Source organism: Macaca nemestrina, chromosome 15 (assembly GCF_043159975.1).
Source record: "Macaca nemestrina isolate mMacNem1 chromosome 15, mMacNem.hap1, whole genome shotgun sequence".
NCBI classification, from domain to species: domain Eukaryota; kingdom Metazoa; phylum Chordata; class Mammalia; order Primates; family Cercopithecidae; genus Macaca; species Macaca nemestrina.
In genome coordinates, this window is record NC_092139.1 from 38,812,442 (window position 1) to 38,836,056 (window position 23,615).

The following is a 23,615-nucleotide window of genomic DNA, read 5'->3' on the forward strand; positions in this document are numbered from 1 at the left end:
GAGTCCGTCGCAGCCTCAGGACCAGAAGTCAGTGCGGCCAGATATCCGCTGCAAGGCGCCAGCCTTCCACGGGCGCTCGCCTTCAACACCCCACTACCACACTTCCCTTGAATAGCACACTTGTAAACTGTGGTGTCAATACCCCACTATACTTCCCTTGAATAGCTCCACAAACTTGTGCTTATTTTCAGGCCTTGTCCAGGTAAAAGGCCTGCCCACAAGGGACATTTTGCTGCACATGAAGCTTTTCAGAAAGGTGTTTATTAAGGTATAATTTATACACAAGTACAAATAGATGAGCTCTGAAAATACGTATGGTCCTAGAACCATCACCAATCTAGATGGAAATACATCCATCACCCCAAAATTCCATCAGCCTCTTTTGCAGCCTGTTTCCTTCTTCACTCAGAGGCACACTGTAGGAAAATGAATACTTACTACTGGACATGGTTAATTCTCATGTCCAGTAACTAGAACTCAGTCCAAGTAATTTAATAAAGAAACTAGTCATTTAATCTACCAAACAAAAATGCACTGGAAAAAAGGATTATGATAAAGCAATTTTAAAAAATGCTTTTTCTAAAGCCAAATTTAGCAGCGGGGGTTTTATACCTACTTTAGTGACACTAATGTAAGTTCTGATAACCTACTACTATCAAACCAGCCAAAAATATGTATTTTTGAGATGGAGTCTCACTCTTGCCCAGGCTGGAGTGCAGTGGCATGATCGCGGCTCACTGCAACCTCCACCTCCCGGGTTTAAGCGATTCTCCTGCCTCAGCCTCCCAAGTAGCTGGGACTACAGGCATGCGCCACCATGCCTAGCTAGTTTTTTTTTTTTTTCATTTTTAGTAGAGATGGGGTTTCACCATGTTGGCCAGGCTGGTCTCAAACTCCTGACTTTAGTTGATCCGCCTGCCTCCCAAAGTGCTGGGATTACAGGTGTGAGGCACTGCACCACGCAAAAAATTAATACACAGCACAGTTATCTTACAGCTATTAATGGGAATATTTTTAAGTCTTTCTTCGTAACTTCAGGGCTTTTTCACTTTCTTGGTGGATCCAACATCCATGGAATTTAAGACATCTTCATCCTTTATGTGAGTGAAGTTGCAAAAAGTGTATTTATAATAGAGAAATTTTGCAGAACCATACTCCTTGGGCCCCATTACAGATCTACTGAAACATCAAAGACTCTTGTAGGACTCCCTAGGCTAAAAAGAAACACTCCATTAACATCCTTATAAAGCCAACAAGACTTTGGGTACACGAAGCTTCTGAAGAGTATTAACTTTTGCCAAGTAAAATGAAATACACAGGATTTGTACTACTCTCACTTGTTCCTTGTCCTCAAATTGGAATAACAAGTTTGACAAGCAAATCCCCCTAAAATATCTAGTAACCTACTGTATTTGAAATCCTTTTGATCTCCATCAGGCTGCTCTAAACTGAAAAACCATTTACATGAAAGGGTAGCTGTAGCTGGGAATTCAGTAGGATACTTCCAACAGTCCTGGTCAAAATGAAGGCACTGCCCTGTGATGTTTGAAATTCAAGTAACTTTATTTAAATTCAAAAACAATTCTAAAACTGCATTTAGAGTCAAGACCCTCTTGTATTATAAAAATCACATGTATTTCTAAGAGACAAAAATACTTCTAGGTTAACTAGACCAGATCTGACTTTGGACTTTATTCTTTAAACAAATTGCAGAGAATAGAGAAAAAAATAGGTTATTTACAGAAAACAATATCTACATATGTACTTAAAAGTACAAATTTGGTGACAGAAAAGACTTCAGTATATGCTGGCATCTCAGAAGCAGTTCTCAAAGAGCTTAGTTTTATTTTCTTGAATTTTAAGAATGCCTAAGATCCTTCTTCATCCTCGATCTTGGGAGCCAAGTAGTACTTCAAGTGTCCCATATCAGCAATTTTATACTCTACAACTGAAAGACCGGAAGATAGTTAATTACTGAGGAGTATCACATATACTACCTACAAAACAAGGTTCAAATTTATTATCTTACCAAGGGGTACATCTGCAGACATACTGAGTGTCACCGTTGAAGAGAGTGGAGTGGCTTTTGTAAAGAAGTTCAGGTACCTCAGTGCAAAAGTTAGTTGAACTGGTTCATTCATCTCTATGGTAACCTACAAGAGAAAACAGAAGATTCATCATTGAAAAACATCAAGAAAGTTGCAATCTATTAGCTTGCATTTATAAAAACCCACAAACACTTTTATTAGTCACTTTGGAGGGAGCTATGAAAATTTTGAAGACTGATGCGTAAAGCAAAAGAATCGAGTATCTAGCTCGTCTTTCCTATAATTTAGATAACCAAATTATATAATATGGGAAAGCTTTTCTTTATGGAAATTCTTCTGATAAGCAGCTAATAAATGAATAAAACGTATTAATTTCAGCTCTGCAAACTCTAATGACTTAATGGATCTAGACAATGACTATTATAGCTGCTAACACTGCGAAGACATCCAGACCCCTTGTGCCTTCTACTAGAGGCACACACCACCACCTATAAAGTATTCGTGCTCTCTCACCCCCGCCCGAAACAAAACATCCTGAATATCATCAAGGCTCCAGGGCTATAGCTACCAGTCTGTAGGACACAGGGTGGAAGAATTTACGTATACACAGGAATGCAATCAGCAAAATCCAAACTCTGGAAAACTTAACAAATCATCTAATTTCTTCAACAAATAGACTGTAATGGAAGGGGAAGAATGAAATTAGAGGAAACCAGGCTAGGTGTGTTGGCACACACCTGTAGTCCCAGCTACTAGGGAAACCAAGGCAGGAGGATCAACTTAAGCCCTGGAGTTTGAGGCTGTAGTGAGCCATGACTGCACCACTGCACTCCAGCCTGGATGGACAGAGCAAGACCCTGTCTCAAGAACAAAGAAAAACAGAAAAAGAAAAAAATAAGGTTAGCAGAGGAGCGGAAATGTGATTCAGGAAACAGATAAAGAATCAGCTCCTAGCCTTTATTAATAAAAAAAAAAAACAACTTCCAACTGAATTTTACAACTTTATTTAAACTAAATGTTGACTACCCATTCAAGGGACAAGAAAGCAATATATAGTATTTATTGTAAGCTTGTAATATGCCACACACAGCATATGCTAAGCTCTTTAATGTTACCATATTTAATCCTAACAAGCTTATGAGATTAGGACCTTCGTCCTTGATTTACCAAGTTTTAATTTATGCTCAGGTTACCGAGTTTTTTTTTTTTTTTTTTTTAAGATGGAGTCTTGCTCTGTCACCCAGCCTGGAGGGGAGTGGCATGATCTGGGCTCACTGCAACCTCCACTTCCTCAGTTCAAGTCATTCTCCTGTCTCAGCCTGAGTAGCTGGGGTTACAGGTGTGCACCACCATGCCCGGCTAATTTTTTCTATTTTGGTTAAGCAAGGGCTCTCTAAATACTCTCAAAGTTGCACGGAGTCTGCTTTCTAGCCTTAGTGAGAAGTCTTCCTGTTTAACCTTTGATTCCTACAGCCTGTGACTTTGGCTAAATTGTCACTTAAGATTGCTCAGCCTGCTTCTCCACCTTTAAAATGGGCTACCAATTGGACCCACAACATGTACGCTAATATAAGGATTACATAAGTGCTCCTAACAGGTAGACTTTTACTCCTAACCATACCCTTCTATAGAGTTGCTGTTCTATGCTTATTTGGTAAGAGTAAATATCTCCAGAAAGCTAAAGGTTAGATGCCTAGCTTCCCAATCCTACCCTTAAGAGCCTGTGTGGGCTTGATCCATAAACCATTGTTCTGTGGTATGTACACGTGCTGAATTTGTATTCCCTTCTTGCAATTCTAAATTGGATGACACTTACAAATCAGTTGCAGATTTCAACAGTATCTCAATTTTCAGAAATTACTTGGGATCCAATTCTGTCTACTTTTAATTTTAGCAATTAACCTAATAAGCAGTATTACAATTCTCTTCAAACTATTTTTTTTACTTAAAAACTACTTACAGCTTCCTCCTCTTTATCGACATTACTTGTCTGTGACAATTTAATGTTTCCATTTCCAAGTTCTCCACTTGCAGAAAATTTCACGCCGTCTTTTGCACAGGAAATTACAACAGCATCTCCAATATGGCTGAGATCTCGGCATATACGTGCAAATTCACCAGAAGGCATCTTTACTACACAGCTGTACTCTTGTTCCTATTAAGAACAAAAATTTTCCAAAAGTTAATTGTTAGAAATTTAATGATTTGGCACCCTCACTTTCTTAAAAGGCAACATCTAAACAACTCAGAATCAAGATTTTCTGATTACTGACTCGTGTAATTTCTTAACAAACTCCACTCAAAAAAAATAAATGGCTATGAAATGCACTGCCCAGGGAACAAGCGCCTCCTCCTCCTCATCCTCCAGGGATAAAGTAAGAGAACATTAGAGTATGCCACAGAAATGATGACGGCGCAAGCAGGTCTAACTATTTTCTAAAAGAAAACGAGAGAATATGATATTAGGCATTTTCAACATTCCAACATTTCTTCTCTCCTTTGGTGTTTATAAACCTAACCTGGATACATTTCTTCTAAGATAGCTTTCAAACCCACTTAATAAAAACCAAGCATCGGGCCGGGCGCGGTGGCTCAAGCCTGTAATCCCAGCACTTTGGAAGGCCGAGACAGGCGGATCACAAGGTCAGGAGATCGAGACCATCCTGGCTAACCTGGTGAAACCCCGTCTCTACTAAAAAATACAAAAAAAAAAAAAAAAAAAAAAAACAAAAAAAAAAAAAAAAAACTAGCCGGGCGAGGTGGTGGGCGCCTGTAGTCCCAGCTACTCGGGAAGCTGAGGCAGGAGAATGGCGTAAACCTGGGTGGCAGAGCTTGCAGTGAGCTGAGATCCGGCCACAGCACTCCAGCCTGGGCGACAGAGCGAGACTCCGCCTCAAAAACAAAACAAAACAAAACAAAACCAACCATCCTAGAAGGAAGCACATTTTAAAAGAGGTTCATGGAAATTAATGCAAATAGACAACTGGCAGTAAACAATAAATTTAACCAGTGAGTTTTAGACTTGTGGTAAACAACTATCCAAATACTAAAATCTCTTTAAAACATGCACCAGTAGATATGTTTCTAGAAAAAGTTCTGTTATGAAGTAGGCTTAAATTATATTAACTTATCTTGACGGAGGAGGATCATTGAGGCCAGGAGTTCCAGACCAGCCTGGGCAAGACTGCCCCCACACCCACACACAAAAATAAAAAAATTAGCCAGGCGTGGTGGGACAGATCTGTAGTCCTTCCTAGCCACTTAGGAGACTAAGTGGATTGCTTGAGCCCAGGAGTCCCAGGTTACAGTGAGCTATATGGCACCACTGCACTCCAGCCTGGGGAAAAGAGGAAGACCCTGTCTGTAAAAATAAACAACATTCTATGACATAACTCTCATGCCTGTGTACAGCCGTCGCTACAATCAGAAACTGATACTCACTGGAATTCCAAGTTGTTCAACATCCAAATCCATCAACTTCATTTCATAGTCTGAAACTTTCTCCTGGTCTACCAAAAAAAAGCAAATGCTGTTGAGAAACACTGGCACAGAGTTTTGATCTTCTGTAGCTTCATAACTCAGTAAAAAGGTACGACTTACTGGGTGCTTCAAATACTAGCGCCAAGGTATCCGCATTATCTTCAGCCCTTAGTGTAATGATATCTTCATTGCCGGCGCATTTTAGTATTTTGGACATACTAGAAGACAGGAGACACATGGTTTAAAATCAATACCATCTACTGAAGGTCTGTATTTCTAATGCAGTTAGAAGGGGTTACCACTCTCACCCATAGGCCGTCTCAGAACTGGTGGAGGGTAATTGCACTGCTGGAGGATGCGAATATTAATGCAGACATTTTGGGATGCATCTGGCAGTATTTATACTAAAATACCACCAGCAGTTTCCCTTCTGGATAGAAACAATCTCCTGCCACTAAGTAGGATGACAGGCTGACACTTTTCTCGCAAGGGCACATTATAAAGCATTTAAAGTCAATCGCGACTGAGCCGGGAGGATCGCCTGAGCCCAGAAGTTGGAGACCAGCCCGGGCCAACACATCGAGACCGTCTCGGAAACAAAAAAGCCACAACTAAAGCGTCCATTCAAGGCCAACAGGATTTAGTGAGCAAAAGCTCTGGAGCAGTGTTCCTGGCACTGCAGAAAAACCAGTCATTTTCCCGCCACCACCCGCTTTGTGACTTTGGCGCGAAAAAGCAGGTTCGCGCAGCAGCCAGCGCGGGCTTTTCCGAACCGCGCGCTCAGCTGGGCCCCACCCCCCTGCATGGCAGGCCAATGAGAAGGTGCGGATGGTCCACGCCAGCCAATGAGGGCTCGGCTCGGAAGCGATCCCGCCAAACCCCGGAGGTGGGGGTGGGCCGGGGCCGGCTTCTCGGCGCCGCGAGGCTCACCTGGTGAGGTTCACGCCCATAGCCAGGTTGCGGTCGCAGCGGTAGGTGTCGAAGCCCTCAGACCGCAGGGTGAGCTGCACCAAGGAGACGTGGGACGAGTCCATGCTCTGCAGATTTACGCCGCTGGAGCTAATATCCCAGCAGGCCTCGTTGATGAGGTCCTTGAGGGCCTCCAACACCTTCTTCAGGATGGAGCCCTGGACCAGGCGCGCCTCGAACATGGTGGCGGAGTGGCAGCAACGCGGCTACAGGCAGGCGGGAAGGAGGAAAGTCTAGCCGGTTTCCGCTTCAGGAGCCTCAGAGCGAGCGGGCGAACGTCGTGACGAGAAGCTGAGACCTAGAAACAGAACTACCAGTCTGCTACGCCTGCAACCGTTTAATGCCGCCGCGTCCGCCAGCGCGCGCTCTTACCCTGCGCCGCGTTGCGACGTCACCACGCTGCCCGGCCCACAGCCTGGGCGGGTTAGAATTTAGGGCCAATCGTGCCGATGCTCCCCGCGAGGCCCGCCCCCTAGAACATACATTGGAGGAAGCGGGTGCAGGGCGGGGCAGCATCCCGCAGGTCTCCCCGCCTCTTCGCCTGACTCCTGAACCTGACCACTGAACAAGTCCGGGCATATGTGGGGATCCGGCCCAGGCCCCGGTTCGTCAAGCCCCAGCTTTATGGTGCCTCCTCAGCCTCCAGTTCCGTGGGTAGAAAGTTTCCAGCCACGAAAGTGAAAGTGAAAAGCAAATCAAGCCTACCGGGAGGAAAAGCCTCCTTGTAGCCTGAAGAGTACAGCTGCTGCAAATATGCACTTTATTTTTCAATTACAGAAGTGATGCGCTCCTAAGTGTCACACCATAAAGAGGTGAATTGTTATGTTAAAGTTAGCTCCCTCTCACCTCTTAACATTCCACTGCCAGCTCTTATAATCACTCAATCGTTCCTTGTATAAAGCTTTTAAAGCTTTTTTGAAAGTTCGAATACACTTTTTTTTTTCAAAATGCACTCATTCCGTAAACACTTCGAAAAAGTACTTAATAAAGTACATTTAATTTTATGCCACGTACATCTTTTTTATATCAGTACCTCTTTAAAAGATAGCATCACATGTATGTAACTTATCAATCTCCTGTTAATTACAAACACCTTTGAGCACTTAGGCAATTTTGGTGCTATCAACTCCTTGAAGTAATACAGCTGAGTCAAAGAGCGTACACATTTAATTTTTTTTTCTTTTCTTTTCTTTTTTTTTTTTGAGATGGAGTCCTGCTCTGTCATTCAGGCTGGAGTGCAGTGGCGCGATCTCGGCTCACTGCAACCTCCGCCTCCCAGGTTCAAATGATTCTCCTGCCTCAGCCTCCCGAGTAGCTGGGATTACAGGCGCCTACCACCAAGCCCGACTAATTTTTTTTTTTTTTTTTTAGTAGAGACGGGGTTTTACCATGTTGGCCAGGCTGGTCTCGAACTCCCAACCTCAGGTGATCACCCGCCTCAGCCTCCCAAAGTGCTGGGATTACAGGCATGTGCCACCATGCCCGGCTAAATTTTTGATAAATGTTACTAAATCTCTAAAAGTTTGCAATTTACATTCTAGCCAAGACTGTGTATGAACATGCTCATTTATCTTTATTTTCCTAACTACAGATATTAGCAATCTCATTTTTTAATCATTGCTCATCTGTGTCAAAAATTCAATTTTTTTTTTTTGAGACGGAGTCTTGCTCTGTTGCCCCGGCTGGACTGCAGTGGCGCTATCTCGGCTCACTGAAACCTCCGCCTCCCAGGTTCAAGCAATTCTCCTGTCTCAGCCTCCCAAGTAGCTGGGATTACAGGTGCCTACCACTACACCTGGCTAATTTTTGCATTTTTAGTAGAGACGGGGGTTTCACCATGTTGGCCAAGCTGGTCTCGAACACCTGACCTCAGGTGATCCACCCACTTTGGCCTCCCAAAGTGCTGGGATTACAGGCGTGAGCCACTGCACCCAGCCAGAAAATTTCAATTGTTACAGGATGGACAGGGTTTGTTGTTTCTCTCCTGCTTTGTTTACACCATTTCTCTTTAGTTACTTTTAATATCTTGGTCAGTAGAATTCTTTAGTTTTTCTACCACGTATCTAGGTATGGATTTAGTTTTATTTATCTTGTTGAAGGAACTGAAGATTCATTTCAAGTCTTACATATTCTCAATCATTATGGCTTCAAGTATCTCCTCTCCTTAGTCTATTCTTTATCTCTGGAATGCCTTTCTTTCCTTTTTTTTTTTTTTTCCTAGTTCGGCTATGACTCCATACAAGGTTCTAAGAGGAGTTTCACAGTCTCTTCCCTGGGTTTTGTGGAGACTTAACTTTATCCTTCTGTATCAGCCTCTTAGAGCACTGGGTCAGCCTTAAAAAGGAACAGGAAAGGGCATTTCTGGTATTTCTATTATAAGATGCCTTCAATTGTAATGTGTACAATTATTTTATGTAGCACAAGAAAGAAAACTGTCAAACTATTATTTTTTAGAGAGGGGGGTCTCCTTTTGACACCCAGGATGGAGTGCAGTGGCAAGATCACTGCTCACTGCCACCTCCAACTTCTAGGCCCGAAGGATCCTCCTGCTTCCCAAATAGCTGTGACTACAGGGGTGCACCACTGTACCTGGCTAATTTTTAAATGTTTTTGTAGGGAAGAAGTCCCACTATGTTGCTCTGGCTGGTTTCCAACTCCTGGGCTCAAGCGATCTTCCCAGTCGGTCTCCCAAAGTGTGAGATTACAGGCATGAGCCACTGTGCCCAGCCTCAAACTGTTATACAATGCTTTATCACTTAGAATTTCTTTTTTTCCTTTTTTTTTTTTGAGACGGAATCTCGCTCTGTCATTCAGGCTGGAGTGCACTGGTGCGATCTTGGCTAACCGCAACGTCCGCCTCCTGGGTTCAGGCAATTCTCATGCCTCAGCCTCCCGAGTAGCTAGGATTACAGGCAAGCGCCATCGCACCCGGCTAATTTTTGTATTTTTAGTAGAGACGGGGTTTCGCCATGTTGGTCTTGAGCTCCTGACCTCATGTGATCTGCCTGCCTCGGCCTCCCAAAGTGCTGGGATTACAGGCGTGAGCCACCACGTCAGGTCTATTTTGTTTTAAAATAACTTTTAGACTTTAAAAATATTAAGACATGCCTACTGTTTCTCCACTCAGTTGCTGATACTGCTGTTTTTCTGTATAATATCCTACTCTGTGTTGTCAAGGGTATTGATGATGCAGCATTTTTCAATAGTGCTATTCTATTGTCTCTCGAATTTCTTGCAAGCCTCTGCTACTCATTTGTAAGTTTTGATGTTGGCACTTTCTTGCTTTATGTGTGATGGACTATCCATTTGCATACATCTCAATAGCAAAACATAATACGGCATCATCTGTTTGTGGGTATTTTCCTTTCTTGGGTCCGTTAAAATCTCAGTTCCTTTGCAAAATGTGGAATGTGTTCATTCCTCCAGTGAGGAACATTTGCTTCACTAAAAACAAATGCATATGCTCCACTACTCTGTTTCAGTTCTGTCTGCTTACATAATATCATTTTGGTTTAATGCCAAATCACAGTGTAATAGATTTGAAGACATTTTAATGTCAATTAAACTCTACCCATGTGGGACCCGCGATGTACGTGAATCTGTTTATTTCTGCTATTATAGAAGTGATGTGCTCCTAAAACTGTCAGATGATAAAGAGGTGTACAGTTACGTTAATTTTATGTTAAACTGAAATGAGGACATAAACATGCCTATGACTGTGGTCAGAGAAGGCCTCTCTGAGGAGGTAGCATCTTATCAGAGAAGGCAGCTGTTTGGAGAGTTGGAAGAAAGCTTTCTAGGCTGAGAGAATAGCATGATTATAAAGGTCAGCATACTTGGAATATATTCAGACAAGTTTGATGTGGAACTCAGACTGATGTGTCTGAAGCAAGAGTGGTGCAATGTGAGGTTGCAGAGAGGCTGGGGTGAGCTCTTGCAGGACTTTGTAGGCTCTCTAAAAGTGCAAGGGAATGTGGTCAGCAGCAGGTCTTTGATGTGATCCAATTTACATTTTAAGCGGCTACTTTAACATAGAGTAAAGGTACTATTGGATCAGTGGAAGAATGAAGTAAATTTTGATCAGATAATTGGTTAAAACTATTAGAAAAGAATAAAAGCTGTAGACTTTTCTGGATGGGCATGGTGGCTCATGCCTGTAATCCCAGAACTTTGGGAGGCTGAGGTAGGTGGATCATCTGAGGTCAGGAGTTCAAGATCAGCCAGGCCAACATGGTGAAACCATCTCTACTAAAAATACAAAAATTAGCTGGGCGTGGTGGTGCACGCCTGCAATTCCAGCTACTAGGGAGGCTGAGGCAGGAGAATTGCTTGAACCTGGGATGCGGAGGTTGCAGTGAACCGAGATTGCGCCACTGCACTCCAGCCTGGGTGACAGAGCAAGCCTCCATCTCAAAAAAAAAAAAAAAAAAAAAAAAGACTTTTCCTGATAATTATTCACTAGAATAAATTCTAGATAAATAATTCAAATTCAAATCTTAACCCAGTAGGAAATGGAAAAATATTTTGGTAAATATTCATGAGATCTTCCTATGGGTTCTAAACATAAGAAAAAACCCATAAAACATAATGAATGACTATACAAGTTTTAAGACTTCAGTATGCCTCAGAGGATTATATTGGTTAGTGTAGTTTAGGTTTCAGTGACAGAGACTCAACTTGAATGGATTAAGAGAAAAAGAAAATTTATTCATCTAAACAAAAAGCCAGAGGTATCTGGCCTCCACTGTCCAGTCCTAGTCTTAGTAAATAAGTAAAGTTTATTAGCCACATTAATAAGCAAAGAAATGTAAATTCAATGGAGACAGAATTTTAACCTATCGAATTAAACCTATTAAAATCATGTGAACACCCAGTGTGTTAGGAAGGATTCAAGGAAGTAGGCACTTTAATACATTGCAAGTGGGAGTATACATTGGTATAATTTTTCTGGTGGAAACTTAGAAAAGTGTATCAAAAGCCTTAGAATTTTACTTATTCTTAGACAGAGAAATTCAATCTCTAGGTTTTTTTCCTACGGAAGAAATCAGGGGAACTTACCAAGATCAAGCATGCTTAAGAATGTTTCTTGGGCCAGGTGCAGGGGCTCGCGGCTGTAATCTCAGCACTTTGGGAGGCCCAGGTGGGCAGATCACCTGAGGTCAGGAGTTTGAGACCAGCCTGGCCAACATGGTGAAACCCCATCTCTACTAAAAATACAAAAATTAGCCAGGCGTTGTGGCAGACGCCTGTAATCCCAGCTACTCGGGAGGCTAAGGTAGGAGAATCGCTTGAACTCGGGAGGTGGAGGTTGCAATGAGCCAAGATCACGCCATTGTACTTCAGCCTGGGCAACAGAGCGAGATTCTATCTCAAAAAAAAAAAAAAAAAACCACCAACAACAAAAGAATGTTTCTTGGCTGGGCATGGTGGCTCATGCCTGTAATCGCAGCACTTTTATCGCAGCACTTTGGGAGACCAAGGAGGGCAGACTGCTTGAGGTCAGGAGTTCCAGACCAGCCTGGCCAACATGGTGAATCCCTGTCTCTACTACAAGTACAAACATTAGCTGGGCGTGATGGCACACACCTGTAATCTCAGCTACTCAGGAGGCTGAGGCATGAATTGCTTGAACCTGGGAGGCGGAGGTTGCAGTGAGCCAAGATAGTACTACTTCCCTCCAGCCTGGCTAACAGGGCAAGACAGTGTCTCAAAAAAAAAAAAAAAAAAAAAGTTTTTTACAGAATTATGATGATGATTATTATTTTTGAGACAGTTTCTCACTCTGTCATCCAGGCTGAGGTACAGTGGCACAATCTTGGTTCACCACAGCTTTGACTTTCCGGGCTCAGGTGATCCTCCCACCTCAGCCTTCCAATTAGCTGGGACTACAGGTGCACACCACTATCCCAGCTAATTTTCTGTACTTTTTGTAGAGATAGAGTTTCACCATGTTGCCCAGGCTGATCTCAAACTCTTGGGCTCAAACGATCCTCCCACCTTTGCATCCCAAAGTGCTGGGATTGCAGGCATGAGCCAGCATGTCTGGCCTCTTACAGAATTATTAATAATTCCCCAGAAATTGGACATAACCTTAAGGTCTAACAATATTTGCATTTGTTAGGTAAATTATGATAAATTTGTAAGACGGAATATTGTATAGCCTCTAAAGTACCATTTGCAAAAGGCATTTAACGATAAAGAGAAAAATCACATTATGAAACAGAATAAACAAAGATATTCCAATTTTCTAAAACTGTTATATCTAGGTATATGTGTACAGTAAATGGAATGGAAAAGCAAGAATATAAATATTAACATCTGTGACTGATGGTGCCACAAATAATTTTAATTTTTTCTTGTACCTTTTTGTAGTTTTCTATACTTTTTTCAGTAAAAATGTATTGTTGATCAGAAAATGAATACTGAGAGAAAATGCTGTAAAGTATTTTATGTAGTATCTGGCAAATTTCTTCACAAGGTAATATGTATCAGAATTATTCTCAATCCTGGCTGCACTTGAGACTCACCTGGGGAGCTTAAAAAAAGTCTATTCCACTCGGCCCTCCTCCAGAAATTCTTACTTACTTTAGGGTGGCCCCTCCATCAGTAGTTTTAGCAGCTGTCCAGATAATTCTTTTTTTTTTTTTGAGATGGAGTTGCCCAGGCTGCAGTGCTGTGGCGTGATCTCTGCTCACTGCAACATCTGCCTCCTGGGTTCTAGCCATTTTTCTGCCTCAGCCTCCCGAGTAGCTGAGATTACAGGTTCCCACCATCAAGGCCAGCTAATTTTTGTATTTCTAGTAGAGACGGGGTTTTGCCATGTTGGCCAGGCTGGTCTCGAACTCCTGACCTCAAGTGATTCACCCACCTTGGCCTCCCAAAGTGATGGGATTACAGGCATGAGCTAGTGCGCCCAGCCTTGTCCAGGTAATTCTAATGAATAATCAGGACGGAGACGTACCTTACAGCATGTGTGGTCAATAGATGAATATTTGTGCTTAAAATCACCATGTAGAGTACTGGTTCGAAAAAGTGAGGCCTCCAGTTTGTCAGAGAGAAGACTGACATCATTCAGATTCTATATGTCATAATCTAATAGGCCTGTAGGTTTATGGGAGTGCAGGATTTGCATTTTTTGAAGCTGTAAGAAGTTTGACAAAGCTGGGCATGGTGGTTCACCCCTCTAATCCCAGCACTGTGGGAAGCCAAGGTTGGTGGATCCCTGGAGCCCAGGATTTCGAGACCAGCCTGGGCAACATGGCAAGACTCCATCTCTATACAAAAAACAAAAATTAATTGGGTGTAGTGATGGCGCCTGTAGTCCCAGTTATTCGGGAGGCTGAAGTGGGAAGGTAACTCAAGACCGGGCAGTGAGTTCAGCTGTGATTGTGCTACTGCACTCCAGCCTGGGCGACAGAGCAAGATCCTGCCTCAAAAAAACAAGTTAGACAATTCTGCATAGCTTATTCTCACTTTCACTTTGTATGTCATTTCATTAAACTGAATAAGAAGTTTTAGCTATCTGAAAACATTTCTCAAACTAAGAACTAGAAAGGCAATATAAGGGGCAAGAGAAAGAGCAGATCAGATAAAGCCTGATTTTGTGTATCAACAATTCTTCAGACCAGTCACGGTGGCTCACACCTGTAATCCCAGCACTATGTGAGGCTGAGGCAGGTGGATCACTTGAGGTCAGGGGTTCAAGACAAGCCTGGCTAACATGGTGAAACCCCATTTCTATTAAAAATACAAAAATCTGCCAGGCGTGGTGGCACATGTCTGTCCTCCCAGCTGTTTGGGAGGCTGAGGTGGGAAAATAGCTTGAACCGGGGAGGCAGCGGTTGCAGTGAGTTGAGATCATGCCCCACTGCACTCCAGCTGGGGGGATGGAGTGAGACACCTTGTCTCAAAAAACAAAACAAAAAAACAAAAAGAAATTCTTTTTCAATGAATTTATTGTTTAGTGTTCAAGGAATGTTTAGTGACAATTCTTCCCCTCTTAAAAGAAGGGAAATCACTATTCAGGGAACTGAAGAATTGTCATGCCACTTGTACCATTGTAGTTTTCCAGTATCAAGATGAAGGAAGGTGTTTTCATTATAGAATTATAATAGCTATAGCAATAGCTGCCCAGTTATACTGAGCTTGCAGTCAGCCTGCATATTCTGGGGGACCAGGAATCCCATGCTAGTGACTTCTGTTAATCAACATAGCATCTAAAAATAATGAAACTAACCAAGGAGTGCAATGAAAAGAAATCACTGTGTACAAGATGTGCCCCAAGCCTGGAGGAAAAAGTTAATATAAGTAACATAACAGAAAAATCAAGAACAGAGGAGGTGCAAGGTAGTGTAAAGTAACAAAATTCTTTTAGCTGAAGGTGGAGGGAGACTTTTACTTTTAATTTCTTTCTACAATTAAGAGAAAGGCCTGACCGGGCGTGGTGGCTCACATCTGTAATCCCAGCACTTTGTGAGGCTGAGGCGGGCAGATCACGAGGTCAAGAGTTCAAGACCAGCCTGGCCAACATGGTGAAACCCCGTTTCTACTAAAATACACAAAAAATTATCCAGGTGTGGTGGTGTGCACCTGTAATCCCAACTACTACAGAGGCTGAGGCAGGAGAATCGCTTGAACCCAGGAGGCAGAGGTGCAGTGAGCCGAGATCATGCCACTGCACTCCAGCCTGAGCAACAAAAGTGAAACTCTGTCTCAAAAAAAAAAGAAAAAAAAAAAAAAAAGAGAGAAAGGCCCTAAGGCTTGCCTAAAGGCCTATTAGTATGACTTCCGCCAGACTTCCATCCACTGGCTTCAGGAATATACTTGATCTGAGTTCCATTAACCTGAGAGGGCTGAGTGTAATGGATGAGAAGTTTGTTCAGAGCACATTTTAGGATATTATCCATCCTAGTAATCACACTGTGCATTCTATAATTCTGACTTACGTGCATTGGTTCTCCAAACCTCCTTTTATTAGGCTGGATTTGAAAAGGAACAGCTGAGTTTCTAGAAGGACTGACATGACACTCACTTAGATATGACCTTTCATAACTATGTGCCCCTAAAGGTGAAGTTCTAGACACTAACATCTTCACCTGTCTTAGACGATCATCTTGCTCGAATGCTGTGGCTCATCCTTGTAATCCCAGAACTTTAGGAGGCCTATGTGGGAGGATTGCTTGAGCCCAGGAGTTTAAGACCAGCCTGAGTAATAAAGTGAGACTTCATTGCTACACAAAAATTTAAAACTTAGCTGGCTGTGGTGCTGCCCACCTATAGCCCAAGCTACTCGGGAATATACTCACATAGAAACCAGGAATATATAATGCTGTTTTTGGAATTCTCACTACCTGCCCCAAAACTCACAGTTCAGGTCAAAATTACCAATAGGAGATTTTAGCCAGGTGTGGTAGCTCATGCCTATAATCCCAGCACTTTGGGAGACCCGGGTAGGAGGATCTCTTGAACCCAGGAGTTCAAGACCAGTTTGGGCAACATAGCGAGACCCTGTCTCTAAAAAAAAAAAAAGAGAGAAATAGGCGGGGCGCGGTGGCTCACGCCTGTAATCTCAGCACTTTGGGAGGCCGAGGCGGGCGGATTACGAGGTCAGGAAATCGAGACCATACTGGCTAACACGGTGAAACCCCGTCTCTACTAAAAATACAAAAAAATTAGCTGGGCCTGCTGGCGGCGCCTGTAGTCCCAGCTACTCAGGAGGCTGAGGCAGGAGAATGGCGTGAACCCGGGAGGCGGAGCTTGCAGTGAGCCGCGATTGCGCCACTGCACTCCAACCTGGGCAACAGAGGGAGACTCCGTCTCAAAAAAAAAGAGAGAGAGAGAGAAATAAATTAATTAAAATTTAAAAATTGAAAATAACAAAAATGTAAAATTATATTTTTTAAAAAAGGAAATTGCAATTCTTTTGTGTGCAAGTGTCTCATTGTGAGATTACAATATGCTTAAACTGGGGACCCAATGTTATACGTGTTTTACATCACTTACGGGGCAGTGAATAGAAAAGAACAGGAAACACCAAAGGCAATGCTGGAGCAACACAAATTTTTTTTTTTTTTTTTTTTTTTTTTGAGACGGAGTCTTGCTCTGTCACCCAGGCTGGAGTGCAGTGGCCGGATCTCAGCTCACTGCAAGCTCCGCCTCCCGGGTTTACGCCATTCTCCTGCCTCAGCCTCCCGAGTAGCTGGGACTACAGGCGCCCGCCACCTCGCCCGGCTATTTTTTTGTATTTTTTAGTAGAGACGGGGTTTCACCGTGTTAGCCGGGATCGTCTCTCGATCTCCTGACCTCGTGATCCGCCCATCTCGGCCTCCCAAAGTGCTGGGATTACAGGCTTGAGCCACCGCGCCCGGCCTTTTTTTTTTTTTTTGAGACGGAGTCTCGCTGTGTCTCCCAGGCTGGAGTGCAGTGGCGTGATCTCGGCTCACTGCAAGCTCCGCCTCCCGGGTTCACGCCATTCTCCCGCCTCAGCCTCCCAAGTAGCTGAGACTACAGGCGCCCGCCACCACGCCCGGCTAGTTTTTTGTATTTTTAGTAGAGACGGGGTTTCACCATGTTAGCCAGGATAGTCTCGATCTCCTGACCTCGTGATCCACCCGCCTCGGCCTCCCAAAGTGCTGGGATTACAGGCTTGAGCCACCGCGCCCGGCCGCAACACAAATTTTAATAAATTCAGGCAGGCAGTATAATATGGTCGTTAGAGTGTCGGCTGGTAACAAACCTATTTGTGTTCTAATTCTTGCTAGGCACTTTCTAGCAGGGAGACCTTGGCTAAGGTCCTTTTAAAAGTTTTAAATCCATCCAAGTACTTAAGATGGATGTGTCAAAGGCATACATGATGCACAGTAAACAAAGTAGACAGCACTTCTGTCCCAAAAAAGGTCTTTCCATAGTCCAGAAGACAAATTTGAAAAACTGAGGAAGGGCGGGGCGCGGTGGCTCATGCCTGTAATTCCAGCACTTTGGGAAGCCGAGGCGGACGGATCACCTGAGGTCAGGAGTTTGAGACCAGCCCGACAAATATGGTGAAACCCCGTCTCTACTAAAAATACAAAAGTTAGCCAGGCGTGGTGATGCACGCCTTGGAATTGCTTGAACCCGGGAGGCGGAGCTTGCCGAGATCACGTCACTGCACTCCAGCCTGGGCGACAAAGCGAGACTCCGTCTCAAAAAAAAAAAAAAAAAAAAAAAAAAACCAACCAAACCAACCAACTAACCAACAACAACAACAACAAAAAAACACTGAGGAAGATCTTAACTGTAAAATGCAAATCATACCCACTTCCAAGCCATGTGTGGATTAAATGAAATAAGCCAACTAAAGAAATTACTCAGCTCAGTGCCTAGTATACAATTAGCGCTCAATAAGTACTAGCGACCGCTTGGCAAAGCAACGCAGATTGAAGTGTGGGTTTCATTTCTCATCATGTGATAGGTGATAAAATGCTCTTAATCAGGTCGGCTCACCTGGCCTCTCCATTCGACCTAAATAACATCTACTTACTTGCGTAAGGGAAGAGCCCTGGCCCAGGTCAGCAAGCATTTGTCCTCCGGGTGGCGCCTCTCGCCTTCTGTAACCCGTCACCTCCAGAACCAGGGCGCCAGCTCCGGCCATCCGTGGTCAAGCGGGAGCTCCCATTGGCTAATCGCACTCTGAAACGCACGCCTTTTCCCGGCCCTGGCGGTGCCGTCCAATGTGCGCCTCTCGACTCTGCTCCGCCCCGCCCCCGTCGCCCCGCCTCCCTGTCGTATTTGCGCCATTGGTGGATCTTCCGGACCGTGATGGCGACGCTGCGCATGCGCATTCGCTCCGAGCCCGCCTCCGGGGAGAGGGAGCTCGCGGGTAGGGGCTAGGGAAGGCTGACCCAGCTCGGCCCGGGTGAAAGGGCGGCGACGGCACTGGGTGGGGCCGAGCTCCAGGGCTGGCTGCTGGGCTGCTAAGAGAACTGTGAGCCGCTCGGAACCGCGCGCCTCTCGGGCGGGGCGGGGCCGGCTGAGGGAGTCCGCGCGTGCCCGCGCCGAGCTGCCTGCTCTGGCGGCTTCGCTGATAGCTCGCGGCGACGTCGGGCCGGTTTTTCCAGGATGACCGAGCTGAGGCAGAGGGTGGCCCATGAGCCGGATGCGCCACCCGAGGACAAGGTAGCGGCAGCGTCGGGGTGGGCGCGGCCGGGATAACAGCGCGTCCGGGAGGCCCGCGGGGGACGCGCGCAGAGGGGTCGTCTTGTTCTCTGACCTTTTGTCGCAGCCGACGGCGGACCCGGGCCCGGGTAGCGCGAAGGGTCCTCGGGTGCCCGGCCCTCGCGGCGCGCGCGTCAGGGGTCGGCGGGTCGGGGTCCCGGCTCAGGGTCTGGCTGGAGTGGCTCCCCCGGGGCGCAGGAAGGAGCTCGCCAGGAGTGGCGTACGGCCTCCTGCCTCGCTGGGCTGGCTGCGGGGATTCCCTTCTGCCCTAACTCCCTGAGGCCTTCCTGGAGGTGAAGATGTGCAGAGCCTTCTTAGGGAGGCGGCTCCTCTGAGCGCAACTTAGGCTCTCCGTTCCCTTTTACAATATTATTATTTTGGGAGGTGGGGGAATCAGGACAAGGCCATAGCATTTGCCTCCTGGGAGATGTAAATCCCTTCTTGGGCATGAAATCATCAACTTTGAGCAGAGAGGTGTTACGCAGTGAGCCAGCCCGTCATCAGCAGGTGTTGGAGGGCGTCCTCCGGGTTGATGGGTTGCCTGCACCGTGTGGGCTCTGGTGGGTAGGGGAGGAGAGTAGGAAGGAGGCCATCTTGGCAGGGACAGTGGCCCTGGGTGGCGGGTGGGGGTGACGGGTGGGGGAGTACACTCCTTTGGGTGAAGTGAAAGGTCTGTGTAGGGGAGTTAAGGAAGGTAGGGATTGGTTTTATTGCTGTGGAGGTTGAATGGCAGTGTAGGACTTTGTAGCAGTAGTTGTGCTTTCCGAGATAGCTGTGATCAGGAGCCCTGTATTTGGAAAACTGCTCTCTGGCAGTGATGTATATGGACTGAGGGAGCCTGGACCAGACTGAGGGAGCCTGGACCAGACTGAGCGAGACTGGTTCACTCAGGGATTGCCCATGAGTGACCTTTTGGCCCACATGTTGTCTTAAAAATCAGAAAATTTATCCTAACAATCTAAATTTCTTGCCTGTCTTAGATAATTGGAGGGTCCATCATCACTTTGTCACCCGATCAATGGTTGGCTGGAGCTGAGGATTATCTGTTCCCACCAATCCCTGTTGCCTTACACCAGGCTCACGGCTTCCCCTAATGCAGCCTGTGACTTTTTGATGACTGGACGCAATGGACATTAGGGAGACACGAAGAAGGAAGAAAACACAAGATTTGCTGACAGGATGTCAACAGAGCAGTTACACTAGGAGGAATGTATGGGTTTTTTAAAACAACTTTCATGTTATTGCAGTTGACAGTGGACCATCCAAAGATAACTGTTCCTACTGATTTTTAGAACATATATTTTGGCCAGGCACAGTGCTGCACTCCTGTAATCCTAGCTTCTAGGGAGGCTGAGGCAGGAGGATCGCTTGAGCCGAGGAGTTTGAGACCTTGTCTCAAAACACAAAAACATGTTTTGGAGAAAATTTAGGACTGGGGCTGAGGATTTAGCAGTCGCTTGCAGAGACAAGATACTTTTTTTTTTTTTTTTTTTTTTTTTTTTTTGAGACGGAGTCTCGCTCTGTCGCCCAGGCTGGAGTGCAGTGGCACGATCTTGGCTCACTGCAAGCTCCGCCTCCCGGGTTCACGCCATTCTCCTGCGTCAGCCTCCCGAGTAGCTGGGACTACAGGCGCCCGCCACCTCGCCCGGCTAGTTTTTTGTATTTTTTTAGTAGAGACGGGGTTTCACCGTGTTCGCCAAGATGGTCTCGATCTCCTGACCTCGTGATCCGCCCGTCTCGGCCTCCCAAAGTGCTGGGATTACAGGCTTGAGCCACCGCGCCCGGCGAGACAAGATACTTTGAAGTCTCTAATTTTTCATTTGGCTATCCTGGTTCAGCCTGAAATAATTCTGACTCACCTTTTACTGCTAGTTGATAAGTATGCAGATGTTTGGAGGCTCTGTAGCTCTGTTTAAGGGTGAGATCATACTTGATGTCAGTGGGACTTTGTGGACCTAGAAAGTGTGAGGAGAGAGAGAAGAAAGAAGACATGATAGCTGGTGGGCCATGTTTTTGAAAAGCTAACTATGTACAATAATTAGAATGTCAAAAAACAACCTTGGGGTTATGATATGCAACATAAAGATTCTACCCTCCTTCCCAGACTTGTTAGATCCATCCCCCAGAGATGAAGTGCTAGTTGAACCATCTTACTTTCACATCCCATACTTTAGACAGGGAGGACATGAGGAGCTGTCCAGCTAGAGGTGCACTTACATCACTTATACAGTGACAGAATGCCTGGGGTCATGAGATCCATTCGTGGCATGTTGTTCCCTAAAAGACAGCTGCTGTGCACTCTTTTAAAAGCTTGATGTTTGTTACCGAGAACAAGAAAAATCAGTTCCTCACCCCATCATTCAGAACTTCTGAATTGTCACTGAATTATCATGTATGGGATTTTTTTCTTTTCTTTTTTTTGTTTTTAGACGGAGTCTCTCTCTGTCGCCCAGGCTGGAGTGCAGTGGCACGATCTCCCAGAACCTCTACTCTAACTTCCAAAACAAAATCTCCTGAAATGCCAACTCAATCATAAATTTTAAGATGCCAGTCTTTCAGACCACATCTCATCCTTTGCTTTCCTAAGCTCCATCAGAAAAATGTGGTTGGGTAGGAAGAGGATCATTCCCAAAGCCTAAACTCCAAGTTTGTTAGTTTGGCAACTATACCGTGCTTTGGGACTTTAAAATTATAAGCACAGTTCCCAGAGGAGAACATTTCCTTTATTAGCAATTGGCTTTGAAAATTCCATTCCCAGATGCTAAATATAACAAAATACCTTCTGACTTTTATAAATAAACATTCTCCAGACTATTTTGATACTAATGATTTTCTATTTACAAGACAGTTTTGCCACAGCAGTTAAGCAACTGTAACATTTTGAGGAATCTTTCAAGTTTATTCCAGAGCCTTTTTTTTTTTTTGAGACGGAGTCTTGCTCTTTTGCCCAGGCTGGAGTGCAGTGGCGCCGTCTCGGCTCACTGCAAGCTCCGCCTCCCGGGTTCACGCCATTCTCCTGCCTCAGCCTCCCAAGTAACTGGGACTGCAGGCGCCCGCCACCACGCCTGGTTAATTTTTTGTATTTTTAGTAGAGACAGGGTTTCATCATGTTAGCCAGGATGGTCTCGATCTCCTGACCTCGTGATCCACCTGGCTCGGCCTCCCAAAGTGCTAGGATTACAGGCATGAGCCACCACGTCCAGCCTCCAGAGCTTTTTTTTTTTCCTTTTCTTTTGAGACAGAGTTTTGCTCTTGTTGCCCAGGCTAGATGGAGTGCAGTGGTGCAATCTCAGCTCACGGCAACCTCCGCCTCCTGGGTTCAAGCAATTCTCCTGCCTCAGCCCCCTGAGTAGCTGAGATTACAGGCATGCATCACCACGACCGGCTAATTTTGTATTTTTAGTAGAGGCGGGGTTTCTCCATGTTAGTCAGGCTGGTCTCAAACTCTTGACCTCAGGTGATCTGCCTACCGTGGCCTCCCAAAATGCTGGGATTACAGGCATGAGCCACCGCACCCGGCCTATTCCAGAGCTTTTAAAGCACTGACTTGAAAATTGTTCACTGGATTCTTTTATGAAATTAAAAAGTTCTTGTTTCATAATGCATTTCCTTAAAAAGACAACCCTGTTTTATTATTTCTAATTTCCTTGGGTTCTAACACAAGAATATTGGCAAAGCCAAAGTCATAGACGTAAGTGTTTCCCAAACTGTGAAACAGAATAAATCAGGATTTTTTAAAAGTTTACTATGGGCTGGGTGCAGTGGCTCACACCTGTAATCCCAGCACTTTGGGAGGCCAAGGCGGGTGGACCACCTGAGGTCAGGAGTTGGAGACCAACCTGGCCAACATGGTGAAACCTCGTCTCTACTAAAAACACAAAAAAATTAGCTGGATGTGGTGGCAGACACCTGTAATCCCAGGTGCTGGGAAAGCTAAGGCAGGAGAATTGCTTGAACCCGGGAGGTGGAGGTTGCAGTAAGCTGAGATTGTGCCATTGTACTCCAGCCTGGGCAACAAGAGTGAAACTCTGTCTCAAAAAAAAAAAGCAAAAAATCAAACAAACAAAAGTTTACTATATACATTCAAAGACAAATAATAGATTTCACGGTTGTTAAAATGTTCCCTTATTAAAAATCCTATACATGGCCAGGTGTGGTAGCTCATGCCTGTAATCCCAGCATTTTGGGAGGCTGAGGCAGGTAGATCACAAAGTCAGGAGTTCAACACCAGCCTGGCCAATATAGTGAAACTCCATCTCTACTAAAAATACAAAAAAAAAAAAAAAAAAAAAAAAGGCCAGGTGCAGTGGCTCACACCTATAATCCCAGCACTCTGGGAGGCCGAGGCAGGAGGATCACCTGAGGTTGGGAGTTCGAGACCAGCCTGACCAACATTGAGAAACCCTGCCTCTACTAAAAATACAAAATCAGCTGGGTATGGTAGCACATGCCTGTAGTCCCAGCTACTCGGCTGATGCAGGAGAACTGCTTGAATCTGGGAGGTAGAGGTTATGACAAGCCACGATCGTGCCATTGCACTCCAGCCTAGGCAAAAGAGCGAAACTCCCTCTCAAAAAAAAAAAAAAAAAAAAAAACTTAGCCGAGTATGGTGGTGGGTACCTGTAGTCCCAGCTACTTGGGAGGCTGAGGCAGGAGAATGGCGTGAACCTGGGAGGCAGAGCTTGCAGTGAGCCGAGATCGCGCCACTGCACTCCAGCCTGGGGGACAGAGCGAGACTCCGTCTCAATTAAAAAAAAAAAAAAAAAAACAAAGGGAGAGTTTAAATTTTAACTGAAGATAGTGTGTAAGAGCAGGGGCTTGAGTCAGTTACATCTACCTTGAGCCTGGGCTCCGCCACATAGAGGCTGTGTAACTCTGAGCAGATCACTGAAGTTGTGGCAGCCTCAGTTTGTCCATCATTAAAAT

General features: G+C 45.0%; 2 protein-coding genes and 1 non-coding gene across 4 annotated transcripts in view; 1 reads left to right on the plus strand and 2 right to left on the minus strand.

Annotated features, from left to right (window-relative positions):
- Positions 1–1,542: 1,542 nt before the first annotated feature.
- On the minus strand, positions 1,543–18,149 carry LOC105481561 (proliferating cell nuclear antigen). 2 transcript variants are annotated; one of them, XM_011741212.2, is made up of 7 exons: positions 18,016–18,149; positions 6,459–6,795; positions 5,649–5,746; positions 5,490–5,557; positions 4,009–4,203; positions 2,030–2,153; positions 1,543–1,948 (listed from the first exon to the last, which is right to left on the minus strand). In XM_011741212.2, the coding sequence occupies exons 2-7, from the start codon at positions 6,677–6,679 to the stop codon at positions 1,869–1,871; spliced, it is 786 nt and encodes a 261-aa protein (XP_011739514.1). In that variant the 5' UTR covers positions 6,680–6,795; positions 18,016–18,149; the 3' UTR covers positions 1,543–1,868. The 2 variants fall into 2 exon arrangements, with proteins under 2 accessions (XP_011739514.1, XP_011739515.1); XM_011741213.3 differs by lacking the exon at positions 18,016–18,149 and adding an exon at positions 13,459–13,537.
- LOC112426635 (small nucleolar RNA SNORA26) lies at positions 8,722–8,844 on the minus strand. Its single transcript, XR_003018009.1, has one exon. It is a non-coding gene; the product is annotated as a small nucleolar RNA SNORA26 (small nucleolar RNA).
- Positions 18,150–18,341: 192 nt separating the features above from the next.
- The window catches only part of LOC105481560 (CDP-diacylglycerol synthase 2), a 69,137-nt gene continuing 63,863 nt past the window's right edge, over positions 18,342–23,615 (plus strand). The window contains exon 1 of the mRNA XM_011741210.2: positions 18,342–18,650. Coding sequence (XP_011739512.1) covers positions 18,594–18,650 — 57 coding nt within the window. The 5' untranslated portion in view covers positions 18,342–18,593. The remainder of the gene's footprint in view (positions 18,651–23,615) is intronic.

What these genes read in the sequence shown, in the direction of transcription:
- LOC105481561 (XM_011741212.2), bottom strand. Translation starts at nt 6,679, where the DNA reads ATGTTCGAGGCGCGCCTGGTCCAGGGCTCCATCCTGAAGAAGGTGTTG. An exon ending in GCTAGTATTTGAAGCACCCA is followed by an intron (nt 5,558 to 5,648) that starts GTAAGTCGTACC and finishes TTTTTTTGGTAG; the next exon opens with ACCAGGAGAAAGTTTCAGAC. An exon ending in TTGAACAACTTGGAATTCCA is followed by an intron (nt 4,204 to 5,489) that starts GTGAGTATCAGT and finishes TGTTCTTAATAG; the next exon opens with GAACAAGAGTACAGCTGTGT.